Source organism: Schistocerca gregaria, chromosome X, assembly GCF_023897955.1.
Source record: "Schistocerca gregaria isolate iqSchGreg1 chromosome X, iqSchGreg1.2, whole genome shotgun sequence".
In the NCBI taxonomy this organism is placed as follows: Eukaryota; Metazoa; Arthropoda; class Insecta; order Orthoptera; family Acrididae; genus Schistocerca; species Schistocerca gregaria.
In genome coordinates, this window is record NC_064931.1 from 762,132,552 (window position 1) to 762,149,023 (window position 16,472).

General features: G+C 37.1%; 1 protein-coding gene across 1 annotated transcript in view; it reads left to right on the forward strand.

Annotated features, from left to right (window-relative positions):
* The window catches only part of LOC126299305 (P-selectin-like), an 84,190-nt gene that overhangs the window by 37,627 nt on the left and 30,091 nt on the right, over nt 1–16,472 (forward strand). The window contains exon 8 of the mRNA XM_049991105.1: nt 1,281–1,440. Within this exon, the coding sequence (XP_049847062.1) occupies nt 1,281–1,440 (160 nt within the window). The remainder of the gene's footprint in view (nt 1–1,280; nt 1,441–16,472) is intronic.

Here is a 16,472-nt window from a genome sequence, read left to right on the forward strand (position 1 = left end):
GCAATATAATTCAGTCCTATTATATTCTGATGAAGAAGCTAACCTCACATTCCTGTGCATTCTTAAGTATTTTGTAGGGCTGTGCTCAGACTGCACATTAAACTGAAATGAAAGGAAGAGTGTGGCATTGAGTTTCTGGTCTGAGGTGCAAAGCATCAATTATTAACCTTAGGCAGTTGTGAGCCCATTGTTTTACCCATTTTTAAGAATTATCATGTGTTTGCAGATGACATGCTACTCATCCAAAACTACTGCATATGCTGTAAACTGTATAGTAACTCAGTTAAAAAAATCTCAGTCATAAAAATGAAAAATATCTCAAACTGTACAGCCATGCAGAGACATGGATGGATGAAAAACTCAAGATAAAACTTATAATTTGCAGAAACCATTGGACTAATTCCCATAGTGAATTGATTATTTTACAATGCAGTAATTGTAAAAACAGACAAAAGAATATACCATTAAAAGCAAATGCATTAGGCTTCATTAGACAGGCACTGTGTACTCCACTACCAGCAAATAAGCTGTTAAACAGATCACTGAAAGTATTAGCTAACTGAAAAGTAGCAGCTCTTTTGGTTATGACAGTATTTCAAACTGCTACAATCTTGTGCTGATTTGGCAGCACCTACTTGATTTACTTTTGCAATGGGACAATCAGTCACACTGTATTTCCTGAAAGGCTGGTGCAAGTGGTAGTAACAGACATGTATAAAAGTGGCGATAAGCAAGTGACCTCTAATTATAGACCACTCTCCCTCTTTTTAATTTTTTGAGAAAGTCGCTAACAAAGAATATCTTACAATCTTCCTTAAAACAACTCAGTTTTTCTTCCACAAAGGTATCTCTTCAGCAAAAGATATCCATGGTCTCAAATATTGTTTGTGGGAGAGCTAAATAGGATAAATTACTCTATTGGCATTTTGTGTAATTTTGCCAAAGACTTCATTTGTGTGGATCACAAAATTCTATTGGTGAAATCAAAGTGTAACTTTAAAAGAATTCACATTGTGAGAATGGATGCATACCTTAAAAATTTAAATAGAAAATCACGCTATGAAATGATAACACAGGAGTAGGACTGAATGTGTGGCAGGGAATCATTGAGTAAGGCGTGCTCCAAAGTTTGGCATTTGGTCCACTCTTGTTCTTCATACCAATAAATGAATAAATTCTAAAATCACACCATCATAATTCAAATATCTATAATTCAAAGGCATTTTAATTTTATTTTTATGTACCTCACAACAATTATTTATTTCTCTATTGCATTTCAGCACCTGAAGAAATAGGTGAAGATTTTTTCCAGAAAATAAACCTCACTTTGAATGGAGTTGCAACAAACATGTTATTCCTATTAGATGAATCAGGAAGTGTCTCAAGAGATCAGTTTGACATGGAGAAATTCTTTGTTCAGTCAGTGGCCCAGTCATTCCCGTAAGTAGATGAACAATACACAGTATAATGTTGAAGTATACAGAAATTTAAATGAAAACTTCAGGCATTCTGAACTGTAACTTGTTAAGGCCACTTAAACCTACTACAATAATTACTTTGTTTTTCCATTCTACATCTACTGACACTCTTTTAGAAACTAAAATAGTAAATCTCTCATTATAAAAAAGATACACAAAACTGAATGAACATATATGAATATTAGTCTAGTGATTAATAATTTTGAAGTGGCTTTTCATTTGGGTTTTGGTGGTGTTATCAAACTTTACAAATATCACACCACATTTGAATTACAGTCAATTTCATCAATTGCCATTTCAATGAAATTGGCATGAAATTGATCTTGTCTACTATCTTTCTACATATTAGAATGGGTTATGTAAGCTTGCTTCATGCTGTCATTTTTACATGCAGACATGTCTCAGTTATGGTATTCCAGCTCAATTTGCATATTCTTTACTTTTAATTCATGCTGTAGCATCTGAACCAGTTAAAGCAGTGGCACAATATTTTGACCATGCTGGTAGTGGCTATAGTTCAACATAGTGCATGTCTATGTCTGCATCTACATTTACATCTATACCCTGAAAACAATCATGAGTGCATAGCAGAGGGTAAGTTCCATTGTACCAGGTATTAGGGTTTCTTTCCATTCCATTTACATATGGAGTACAGGAAGAATGATTGTTTGAATGTCTCTGTGCATGCAGCAATTATTCTAATCTTGTACTCACAATCCCTATTTTAGCAATACACAGGGGATTGTGAATATTCCTAGAGTCATTATGTAAAGCCAGTTCTTGAAACTTAGTTAATACACTTTCTTGGGATAGATTACATCTACATTCAAGAGTCTTCCAGCTCAGTTCCTTCAGTATCTCCCATGGATCAAACAAACTTGTGAGCATTCATGCTGTACTTTTCTGCATATGTTCAATATCTTCTGTTAGTCCTATTTGTTTATGAGTCCCACACACTTCAGCAGTATCCTACAGCCGGTCATGCAAGTGATTTGTAAGCAATCTCCTTTGTAGGCCGATTGAAATTTCCCAGTATTCTACCAATAAACCAAAGTCTATCACCTGCTTTACCCATGACTGAGCCTATGTGATCACTCAATTTCATATTCGTACAAACTATTACATCCGCGTATTTGTATGTGTTGACCCATTCCAACAGTGACTCATTGCGTTTATAGTCATAGGATTTTTTTTTTTTTTTTCATTTTGTGAAGTACACAATTTCTGAAGATTTAAAGCAAGTTGCCAATCTTTCCATGACTTTGAAATATTATCAGTATCTGACTGAATATTTATGCAGCTTCCTTCAGAATCTACTTCATTAAAGATAACTGGATCATGTGCAAAAACTCTGAGGTTATTATTAATATTGTGTGCAAAATCATTAATATACAACATGAACAGCAAGGGTCCCAACACATTTCCCTGGGACATACCTAAAGTTACTTCTACATCTGATGATGAACCTATATCCAAGATGACATGCTGTGCTCTCCCTACCAAAAAGTCCTCAATCCAGTCACAAATTTCACTTGATACCTCATATGATTGTACTTTTGTTAATAAGAGTAGGTCTGGTACTGGGTTAAATGTATTTTGGAAGACAAGAAATACTGCATCTATCTGACTGCCTGGATCCAAAGTGTTCGATATATCATGTGACAAAAGTGAGAAATGGGTTTCACACAATCAATGTTTTCGGAATCCATGCTGGTTGGCACTGAGCAGGTCATTCTGTTCAAGATACCTCACTATATATGAGCTCAGAATATGTTCTAAGATTTTTCAACAAATCAAAAGTCCTCAATCCAGTCACAAATTTCACTTGATACCTCATATGATTGTACTTTTGTTAATAAGAGTAGGTCTGGTACTGAGTTAAATGTATTTTGGAAGACAAGAAATACTGCATCTATCTGACTGCCTGGATCCAATGTGTTCAGTATATCATGTGACAAAAGTGAGAAATGGGTTTCACGCAATCAATGTTTTTGGAATCCATGCTGGTTGGCACTGAGCAGGTCATTCTGTTCAAGGTACCTCATTATATATGAGCTCAGAATATGTTCTAAGATTTTTCAACAAACGTCAGGGATACTGGATGGTAGTTTTATGGATCACGTCTACTGCCTTTTTGTAGACTGGTGTGACTTGTCCCTTTTTATGAGAACTGGGCATTTTTTCTGTTTGAAGGGTCTATGATAGATATAGTTAGAATAGGGGCTAACTCAGATGCAAATGCACTATAGAATGTGACAGGGATTTCATCAGGCCCTGGAGCTTTCTTTAGTTTTAATGATTTCACCTGTTTCTCAACATCACATTCCCCTGGGTCTTTATTTGTAAAGCAACAGTTGATAGTGTAGTTAAACACTTAAGCTTTTGCTTTGCTACCTTCAATTTCAGATCCTGTCTCATTCGTTAAGGTCTGAACACTAACTTTGCTGTAACTAACAGCTTATCCATACAACCAGAATTTCTTTGGGTTTGTGGAAGATCATTTGACAATTTTCTGCTATGGAAGTCATTGAAACCATCACACATAGGTGTCTTGACAGCGAAACATCATCTCTCTATCTATAGCCCAAAGTTTTATTTTACCCCCATTATGCAGTAATCTCGGTTTCCTTAAAAGTTTCCATACAATGACTTTATACCATGGAGGTTCCCTCCCATTATGAACTGTTCTACTGGATACATATTTATCCAGTGCATGGTCAACTATTCTTTTAAACTTGAGTCATAGTTCCTCTATATGCTTCTGGCCTGTGCTAGTAGTCTCAAGTTCCTGGTTGAGATATGACGTACTGATCTTTTATCTAGCTTACTGAACATATATATCTTCCTGTTTGTTTTATTTGTCCTTTGTACTTTGGTAATCACTGTTGCCACAACTGCATCATGGTCACTGATATCAATTTTGATGTGGACATCTTCAAAGAGGTCGGGTCTTTTTGTTGCCATTAGATCCAATATAAGAACCTTCAACATCGCAGCATGTCAGCAATCGTTGGTTAATATATTAAAAAACTAAAAACCCACTTCGATTGTGAAAAAAACACTTAGTGTTAAATGTTAACCCAGGTTTCAGCGTAGATAACTACACCTTCTTCAGAACAACAATAAAACCCACAAGTGCCTAAGATATATGATTAAAAGGACACCATAGCTATATATAAACAGGTGGCAACGATATCTATCCCTTACATAGGCAATATAAGTTATAAATTGGGGTGTTTACTCGGAGCCCATAATTTCAGAGTTGCCTATTCTACTAATAATGGTTTACATAGGAATTTAATTCACTCCTTGCAGAGTAGGAGTGATAAACTTTCCCAATCAGGAGTATGTAAAATTACATGTGGAGATTGTCCAAAATTTTACATCGGGTGAACGGAGCAAGCTCTGGGTCTCAGGTATAAAGACCATATTCCTACTAGAAGCAGTGATGGTACTAAGGGCTCTACTTATGTGGAACACCTTGTGCAAATGGCTCATGCACCGAGCCGTCCAATTAATAAATTAATATCGAGTTACTTCATGCCGAGGTTAACGGCTTAAAACTGGATTTTTTAGAAGAAATGCAGATCTTTAAGCATCTGCAACAATGACCAACTCCTACTAAGAAATATAAATTTTTTTGATGGTTTCGCACCTTTACTTTGTTCATACTTGTAAGTCAGATTATCTGGGAATTATCACATGTGTGCGCTGATTGGCGAGCGTGGTTGGTCAAGGTGTTCATCTTCTTTCTTGTTATTCTTATTTTCCTTTTATGATGAAGGTGATTTTAGCCCATTGAACACCTCACATTTTATCCCTATATCTTTATTACCATGATGTCTATAGATTACGTCTCATCTCAGCCCCCCCCCCCCCAACCCCAGGCTAACTACTGGCTTTAGGTATAGTTTTTAAGAGTTCATCCCGTTGTCTTAGGTAGCTTCATATATAAGTTTCTTTACTAGCATAAGCAACCGTGTGCGGTTATTTTTAGGTTTCATCTTCTATTTAGCTCGTCTCTTGTTCTATCCATTTAATTTTTTGATATACATTGATTCATGGTTGGGAATATATGGGCTATTTAGCCCCCACCCATGTATAAACTTTCTCCTTTTCGTATGCGCATGCGCATTCAAGTAACTTCCCTTGTCTTGTGCATGTGCATAGATAGCTGGTCAGGCTTGTAAGTGAGTGACCGTTTGTAGCTGCAGTTTATGGTGGGTTATAGCCCATCAAACATAGGCTAGTGTGAGGTGGAGCGTACACCATTAAGTTAAGTAGTGGTTTTGACTTTGTACATATGTACTGTTTGTGTTTAACTTTCTTTTTTGTTTATAAATGTATAGGTATGGTGTTCTTTTAATCATTGACAAAGGTCTTCTCAGGCACATGTGGGTTTTATTGTTGTTCTGAAGAAGGTGTAGTTATCTATGCTGAAACCTGGGTTAACATTTAACATTAAGTGCTTTTTTCGCAATTGAGGCGGGTTTTTAGTTTTTTAATAAATCCAGTAGATTTCAATCATGAGTCAGGCTCCTAACTATCTGCTCTGTGTAGTATTTGGAGAAGACATTTAATAATGTTTCACAGGATGTCTTATCACACCCATCACTAACAAAACCGTAATTTTCCCAGTTAATTTCCCTGACTACAGAATGACTGTAGAATGGAGTTCTCTTTTATCTAAAGTTTTTGGTTACATCAGGAGATGAGTCCAGTGAGCTATCAGAAGGGTCCAATTATCATTTTATGTCCACCTCTGATATTGAGTCTTGCCAAAATAATCTCACATGAAACTTCAGTTTCTACTTGGTGGATTTGAGTTTCCACTCCACCTCCATTTTCTATTTGCCTATCCTTTTGATAAACACATAGTCTTGATGCTGTCAATGTCAGGTTTTGGCCAGCTTTCTGTACTTGCTTCTGTGCTTCACTTCCTTTTATGAGTACTTCAAACTCTGGCATTTTGTTGTGAATGCTTAGACAGTTTACCATTACAATTTTAATATTCTCACCTGTGGGAGGTATTTCTTTTGATCCTACACTGATACTTCTGGGTTTCTATAGCTTTCATTATCTGGATTTGGTGGAGACTTACATAATCCAAAAAACATTTGTGTGCACTCCACACACAGTCAGCTACCTGAGTAGCTGCCTCTGATGTGTAGTGCACATTGGACCCATTTATGAGAACGCTACAGTTCTCAACTATATAGTGCAAGTCCAGGAAGTTGCAACTTAACTTGTCGCAAAACCTTTGAAGTCTCTGGTTCAGTTCTTACACTTGACTAAGAACCAAAGGGTGATGATCAATTCTGGGGTAAATGCTGAAAATTGTGATTTTCATTGAAACTCCATGCACAAGGCTGGTCTTCTCAACCTACTGTGCCAGTCGCTGGGATGACCCAAGTATGACCTCAGACCCCAGATGACAGGCATCATTTGTTCTAATGTGCATCACAGTCTGCAGTTGGTTGCACCCTATTCCCTCAATGGCTGCTGGAATAGCCTCTTGGACCAGTTGGAATGAGACCACCAGGCATACAAACTGAATGCATCCACTGTCCTTTCCTGTCCCTTTCTGCCATTTCCCTAAGGGATACCATCATTCACCATATATCTGAACTGCCAATGATGAATAGACTTTTACCCTTTTGTGTCTGCGTCCTCTTGACGGCGGATAATACAGGTGTCCACAAAACACGTGAAGTGAGTCCTGCTGACTCAGTTTCTGTTTCAGTGAAAGACAGCACCTCAAACTAGTTGGTTAGGGGGATCAATACAACACCCTGAGTCCTCTCTGCTCCCTGCCCATCTTTCATAGGATGCCTAGATCTACCATTGACATGCCACTAGCAGTCAAGTGAATGATCCTGTACTTTCTGCAGAGGAGATAGGATTCACAGGAAAGGATAGAACTTGAGGTACCTCTGGTACCAGTATCACAGGTGCATGACTCTCAGGAGCTCTTCCAACTCACTGATTCACAGCAGCAGCTTGTTGTTTGACAGTAGCCAGGGTGATTCCCAGCTGCCTATGAGCATCAACTATCTCATCTCTGTCTTTGCATGGACATAACAGAAATTAAATATTACATTTAGTTTATTCGCCACAACTTTGCCAATTTTCCTTGTACAGACTCTTGTGAAATGTTGTTGAGCTCATTTAATTGAAATGAATCAAAATGTTTGTTCATATTTTCCATTGGATTTATGAATCATCTGTAACTTGATTCCTGCTGTATGCAATGGCCAGCACTCTCAGAGGCTGCAGCAACTAATGGTCAAATTTTCTGAAGGTTTTCCATAATCCATGCATACCAAACCCCACCTTCTTCTCCCAGATACCCCTCCTTGGCATGAAAATATCAAACCTGCACTATAGTAATCTCCCTTGATTACACTAAGCTCCATCTTTCACCCCTTTGTGCAGACCTTCTGCTGCCAATTCAGTGTACACCTTTGCTGACACCATGGTAAGAAGTACCACAGTCAGCATCTGTACAACTTGTTACCTTGCTTTTTACCCTCATAGGGATACCATCGTTCACTGTACATTCATGGAGAACTTTACACTATCATGAGTTCTACATGTAAACTCTATTTATCTGTCTTTCACAGAATAGCCTGAAAAACTTAAGAAACTAACATGAACATGAATCCAAATTGTGATATGTTATCACACTAAGAAGAAAAATGTATCCCTAATTCGCCAATTTGAATTAAAGTAAAAGTTGCTTACACCTAATGTACAAAGAAATCTCTGAAGTATATGTTCCCCACACATCATCTGCAGCTTATTTCTGAAAGAAAATTATCCCTTCCTCTCATTTAGTGCCCCTCAAAACACATATACCATCGTCAGTCTTTTGAGCATTATTCACATATCTGTCCTTCGGAATTGTACCATTACCACCTTATTCTACACACTAATTAAATAAGATTAATGTACTCACAAATTATACACAAAAAACCTCCAAGTAAATAAAAATTTACATGCTCCCACTGAACCATTATAACATTAAAACACAAAGGACCACATTATAAGGTGCTCTTTTCTCACTTAACACATTTTTGAATTGCACTCTCAGGTGCTCTCTCTTTCTATCAGGTTGTAGGTAACATCTTTACAGTTAATAACCTCCTTAAATTTTGTTAGGAAATCAATTCCTAAAATACATTCTTAAACAGTCCACAAATTACAGTACAATCTACATGTAACACAGAGTTCAAAAATGGCTCTGAGCGCTACGGGACTTAACTTCTAAGGTCATCAGTCCCCTAGAACTTAGAACTACTTAAACCTAACTAACCTAAGGACATCACACACATCCATGCCCAAGGCAGGATTCGAACCTGCGAACGTAGCGGTCGTGTGGTTCCAGTCTCTAGCGCCTAGAACCGCTCGGCCACCCCGACTGGCAACACAGACTTCTCATAATAAAAATGCAACATGATCTTTTTCTTCAGTGGCTTACTAAAATCCCCAGTATTCATTTCATTTTGTCTTCCACCAAAGGTAACTGTATAATCTTTGCTTACTTCAGCCAAGAAATGCTTCAGTTGGAGTCAATATAAAACTTCCAGAACCCCACATTCACATTAATCACAAATTGCTTCCCTCGTTCATTCTCCTTCTTCTAATAAATACTACCCTGTCTCTCAACATTTGCTGTCAGCTTTTGTTATGCAACTATAAATATCTGAAAGCGCTTCCTCTTCTGGAAGTTCCTAAGACATTCTCACCGCTCCTTTTCACATATTAAGCTATCAGTGTCCTGACACATTTTAAATTTGTTACACTTAAGCACTCCAGTCTGGCAAACTGAAATGACTTTCCTTCATTACCAGCCATTCTAAATTAACATCCGAATCCAGTGAGCTGCAAATCACCCTTCACAGAAACAAATGTGCTGGTTCAATATCCTAGCGCAATGACCTCAGTAGTTTTTTCTCATTTACTACCTTTACGTCCAACAATTCTTCTGCCGCATTATTCTCAACATTCTCACTATAAGTCAACTTAAATTCATGATCTGCCCCTAACTGTATCCCACTTCTTAATGAATCTCCAAGATTCATATTAATATAATTAACTTTGGCAGAAATGTATAACGTGTCACTCATTTCATCACTTACCAATACAACTCCTATGTTCTTCCTACTGTTATATAGGCTAATGCCATTGCTATCATTGTCAGATTTCACAACATAACCACCTCTCATTTCAGTTAGTTCTGTGTCACTCTCTGCCTCAAAACCATTAATTAGAATAAGCTTGATTTACACAATCTTCTACCTTTGTTGCTTCCTTCAATAAGTCACTGATATCAGTCACCTCCTTGTCTGGCTCACATGTACAACTTGGTTTCCACCTTGTGTTAGTGCACATGCTCCAGCTATCCCAAAATTCATTGTTATTCAAGACTGCATAAGTCATAAATATCTTAAGTGTCTTTGGTTATTTATTTTCTTTTTGCTATTGTACACGTAGAACTCATCACCTGATTTATCACCATGTTTTGTGTCTCTGGGCATCAGATGTGATGCATCTTATTTTCCCATATTCCGATTATTTTGAGGTCTTCTGTTTCTAAGTCTCTCAAGTTGTTGCAGTTGCTCCCATCCACGGACATGATTATTGCCATCTGTATTATATTTATTACCAAACTATTTTTGGCTCTTTCGACATCCCTCTTCATGCCAGTTCTCTGCATTCATTTTCATTGTCTGCCATTATTTTGTCTACCTCCACTATCTGTTCTCCCTGCAATATACCATGTGACTTGTAATGCCTGGCACCATGAAGGTTTTCCAAGGAACCCAAAAATTAATTCAGTGTATTAATCGGGCTGGGTACTTAGTCCCAGTCTAATCTCTTAGGTAGCCTTCTATTCTGATATGGCATCTCCACAAGTGCCTATCAGAATTATTTAATTTATACAGTTTATGCACGAAAAGGTCTTTAATCATGTGCTGTCCTAGACTATACATAAGATCATTAAAAATCATTTTGCAGCTTAGTTTGTCACATTATCAGCCAGGATTTATTTAAAAAGCATGTTCAGTTGCTGCTAAACTCATAAGTTTGAATATTTTAATTCTCACTTGAAGTGATAGACTGACCAACTGTCTTTTTATGTATTGGACTTTAGGAGTATGTGGTATTCTTGGCAGAAAATTGTTGTTACAGGTTGCTAAGAAGTCAACAGTGTGATTCCATCTCTCCCCTATAAAACATTTTGCACTAACATATACATACTCACTCACACCTGCAAACTTAACAATTTGTCCTGTTAATAATGATTCAAGGGTAGTTTTCAATTCCAAAAGCTGCTGTTCAGGGAGTGCAGCTACCCCAATCTGCTTTAAATAGCACCTATGATTTTTCAGTTCCATAGTAGGACTATCCTGCTTTGCATATGGGCATATAGAAAGCAACAGAAGATTGATTTTTGAGAGTGGTTTGCCATTGCACATTTGTCTCTACCTTTAGCTCTAAATCTTGTCCCACATTTGTTAATTGAGCCAGTAATATCTCTCTGATATCATCAATCTTAGTATGACTTCTTTTTCACTCTAACTTATCCACCTATTTCATTTTTTAACCCAGTTAGTTTCTTCAATCATTTCCCTCTTACACATTCACATTTTATTCTCCATTGCCTTAAATTGTCTTAACAGAGATATTACTGATTGTATTAGCATTATTACTGCATAAATTGCTTCATTTTATTTCTCTGATTTTGGGCTACTCAGTGTATCTGACAAACACATACTAGATGTATGTATGATTGTACATCATTTTCTCCACCACCTGTGTCCATAATGTCAACTGGTTGTTGCTGCTGCCACTGTTGCTGGATGCTGTAGTGTTGGCATCAGCTGCACACTTGCATTTCTGTAGTCTATAAGTCATGCAATATTCCGCTCTTCTCTAATTTAAAGCTACAATTTTGACATTTGAACCCCCCCCCCCCCCACCACCACCACCACTAACTGAACTACTGATCAAAATCCTAAAATCCTATACAGGCCTGCAACCTGTATGATCATCCTTTAGTCTTCTGGGTTATCATGTGTGATTCTCGACTTAATACCAATGGCCATTACTCTCATCATTTTTCTTAACGTTAGATCTGTGTGGTCTGTAATTTTATGGAGTAGGAAAGTATTTTGTTTACACACTGATTAATATAGAATGCTCAAGAAGTACATCATGGTCTTGGGTCTACTACCTGCAGTGTTGATAATCTTATAAATAAACAGATCAAGCTGGTTTTCACACTACTGTTGTTTGTAGAATTAATATGTCCATTAGATACACTTGTTTATCTCACACACGTACATGAGCACAAAATATGTTCTACTATTTATATATTCAATCATTCATTAAAAAAAAAAAATTAAAAAAAAATCTTTCCGCACACACACACACACACACACACACACACACACACACACACACACACACATAAACACACACATTAAGTACAAAATCAGTATTATTTCACTAAGCTTTATCCCTAAGAGGGCTTGTACTACTTGCAGTAGCTGCACTGTCTTGTTTCAAGTCTTCTGTATCTCAAATGTCCTAAAAATTTTGCTACTGAACAGAAGCAATGATCTAATAAGAATGTCCACTGTTTAAAAAAAATTCTGAGAATTCTGATATTATTTTTACCTTATGTGGAAGACTATTGTAAATTTCCATAGTACTATTTATAATGGAAGTTTTATAAGCTGATGTCCTTCTGACTTGACATGAAGCTTTTCCTTTTGTCTTGTGTCATGCTCATGGGTAATAAAATTTTTATTTCTATCTTATTAATTCTTTGTAACATATTTGCATATTTATACTGTATATTATCTATTTAATTAACCTATTATACATTACTTTTTTTTATTTTACTAAAGCCTGATAATAAGGTAACTGGACAATAGTTCTCTATATTTCATTTGTCTCCTTTCTTATTGACAGGAATTACTTTAGCAATTTTTATTCAGACAATAAATGTACCTGTCAGAAAAGGTGAGTTGATGATATTTGTAAGAGGCAGTGAATTGCTTGTAACACATTGCTTTATGATGTAATCTGGAATACCATCACTTCCTGACAACATTTGTTTAGGAGTTGATGCAACACAGATGATACAATAAATTAATATCAGTGTGAATTTTTGCTAGAAGAAGCGCCAGTTATTCTGTGTGCTTCATGTAGAATGAAGTTAATGTTGCATCTAGATCAATTCCTTTTTCTCTATCAAGTATCTTCAATTGTTTTCCAGTTGTGTTCAAAATGGCTCTGAGCACTATGGGACTTAACTGCTGTGGTCATCAGTCGCCTAGAACTTAGAACTACTTAAACCTGACAAACCTAAGCACATCACATACATCCATGCCCGAGGCAGGATTCGAACCTGTGACTGTAGCAGTCGTGCCGTTCCAGAATGTAGCGCCTAGAACCGCTCGGCCACTCCGGCCAGCTCCAGTTGTGTGATAATTTATTTCTATATCTGTCATTTGTGTATTCTTGTAATAATCAAGAATAGGAACTTTGTTCTGATCCTCTTCAGTAAGGCAATTTTAAAAGATGGGACTTAGTATTGCAGTTTTCACATCAGGCCTAACCATCTTTTGGTGCAACCATGAAGAGTGAGAATATTTACAAACAACTTTCATTCATTAGCTGATATTATGCAGATGCAAAATTTCTTGTCTTGTTCTGACAACTCATCAGTTAATAAGTAACATTGTACATTACTGATTGGCTATCCTTACAATGGTTTTTGGCTTCCTACAGCTTTTGTCTGCTGTCAAGGATTTGGTTTCATTTTGATCTTCCTTGAAGTAGTCATGTCTCCCGTATTGTAGGCATGCCATGTGATATCGTATGCCACAAAAAGCCACCACCACAGCCTGAGCACCTCACTTGGCATTCGTTACACATTATGCTGCTCACTCATTATCCACTAGACTGCCCTACTGACAACAACCCATGTGCCACCTTGTTCCTGTTATTGGAACTTATATGGATTGACTGTGAGCTTTCTATTGACATTTTGCTGTGGACTGGTTTACAGAGAGTCATTTTCTCCTGGCAACTGTACTGTCTCTTTACATGTGTTACATGTATTGCTGACTACAGTGACTTTCATTTGTTTTAGAGAAATCATGGCTTAGGGACAATATTTATTTTGGTGTTTAGCATGAACAGATTTTGCAAAATTGTGGGAAACCTAGAAAAGGATAGCCAGACATGAATCAGAATTCTATGCTTTCTGAACTTCCCTGTTCAATGCACAAATATCGGCTTATACCAAGCATGTTTTTTTAAGTAAGGTCTGTTTTATTGTAGACACTAGTAGTTTGTGTGCATTCCATAACGAGTGTATGCGTTGTGTACCAGCATGCATCGGGAACAACTGTGCTTGTATTCAGCTCTTTAGCTAACCTGTATGGTTCTGTTCTGTGCTTTCATAATGTTTAAGACTATCAACTCACCCACTGCGTGTGAGGTTTGCTCAGTGATATGGTTTTTGTCAGCAAGGAAACTGTCTGATGCAGAAATTGATCAACAGATTTGCGAAGTGTACAGTGATACTATTATGAGTGAAAGCAAAGTGCGTAACTGGGTACGAGAATTCAAAGATGGCTGTGACAACGTCCATGATGAGGGCCGCTCCAGTTGCCCCTCTTTGATTACAGACGATTTGGTGGCGTCAGTTGAAGTGAGGATTCATGAGAACAGGTTCTTCACAATAACAGGTCTCTCAGATGAATTTCCTGACATGCCAAGATCAATGCTTTACAACATCGTTTCTGAACACCTAAAGTTTAGGGAACTGTGTGTCCGTTAGGTCCTAAAACTCCTAACAGACAACCACAGAAACCAAAGATTTGAGTGTGCTTTGAAGTTCTTGACTCATTATCACGAAACAGGTGACAGCTTCTTGAATTAGATCATAACTGGAGACAAAACATGTGTTTCACATATCGTGCTTGAATCGAAGCAACAGAGCATGGAATGAAGACACACACACTCACCTGTAAAGGTGAAGGCCAAACAGACTCTGTCCCAGTGCAAAATCATGGCTTTGGTGTTTTGGGGTAGGCATGGTGTTTTGTTGGTAGACTTCATGCAATGAAGAACCATTATCAGTGCAGAAGCATACAGCTACGCAGAGTGATTCAAAACAAAAGATGCGGCATGCTGACAACGGGAATTGTCCTTCTCCATGACAATACAAGACCTCACACTGCATGTCAGACCCATGATTTATTGGACAATTTTGGCTGGGAAGTTTTAGACCAGCCACCCTGCAGTCCTGATCTTGTGCCAAGTGATTACCATCTGTTCCTCCACCTCAAACAACACCTCAGTGGCAACCGTTACAATGATGACAACAACTGAAGAGGGTATTTTAAAATTGGTTGAGAAGTATGATATGTGTTTCAACAAACTTGGCAACTATGTTGAAAAATAGGGTGAAGTATGTACTTTCTGAAAATAAATTTACTTTCTTGAAATAACCTTCGTTGTGTACTTATGTTCAAACATACCTTACTTTAAAAAAACACACCTCGTATAAACTACTTGGCCCAATTTTTTTAAAATTCCTGACCATTGCACAAAGTTTTCAACAGAAGTTTTAGAGAATTTAATTTTGGAAAAATGATGGTAGTAAGGTTAACTGAAACTGTATAGATGTGTCAAATAATTTGCTTTTATTTATACCATAGCACATGTGAATTCACGTTAAACCAGGAAAATCAAAGCTCAGTGTTAAGGAAGCTGTACAGTGTATATACAATTTCACAATACATTTCCAATAAATGTTCAAAAATGTCTCCACCAAGTTCAATGCATTTAGCTGCATGTGTATGAATAGATTTTGTTGCTTGTTTCAGTTTCACAGGGATGCTGTTAATTTTGTCTTTCACATTCATAATACAAGCAAGAAATGCACCACATTTATTGGCTTTGTCCTCATAAATTATGTCTTTCATCCATCACCACATACAAAAATCGATTGGTGTTAAATCGGGCGATTTAGGTGGCCACAGACGCGTAGAAAAATGACCAGTTCATTTCTGGGGAAAGTGTTCATTTAAACGTGTAGTAACGGAGTTGGTGAAATGTGGAGGCATGACATCATGTTGAAAATACTTTTCCAGTTACATAGAAAGTGGAACATTCTTGATCAAGCAGGGCATTTCATCTTTAAAGAAAGTTTGTCTCACCAGTTAGATGTCCTGGGAAAATGAATGGTTCAATAAAGTGTGTGTTGATTATACCACACCACATATTTATGCTAAATCACTGCTGGAAATTATGTTGCACTGTTGCATGTTGGTTTGCTTAAGACGACACATGCTTGTTATGTAAATTGTTTATAGCATCTCTGTGCCTCATCAGTAAATAAAATATATTTGTGTAACTGCCAATTAGTATTTAACTAGTTACACAACTCCAAATGAAGGGCAGGATCTCCTGGATGAAAATGAAGCATCATTTGTTCATAGTAAGGATACAGACTATTGTACTTCAGTGTATGCCATACCTTATATTGTGAAATGCTTAATTGTTGAGAGATATATCACGTACTGGTACCCAGGCTATGTTGAACAGTGAATTCTAGGTAGAGAACCTGTCTCCCATAACATTCAAAAGACTCTACTAATGGTTCATGCATTCAGAATCCTCTGAGTTGGATAATGTACGTGATATTTATTAACTGCAGCCATAGCATTACCATCACAATTGCCATAAATATGTATAGGTGTGTTCTTCTGTTATAAATTTGAAAGGCATCTCTATTTCATAAATAATCTACAAACTAAAACAGTTACTATGTGGTTTCACATAAATACACTGTTGTTGTTATGTTCTTTCACTGAACAATGCAGAAAACTAACTCATTTCAAGGTTAGAAAATGACTGAAACAACTCACTAATGGTTGCCAACAATGACATAAACGTTTATACATT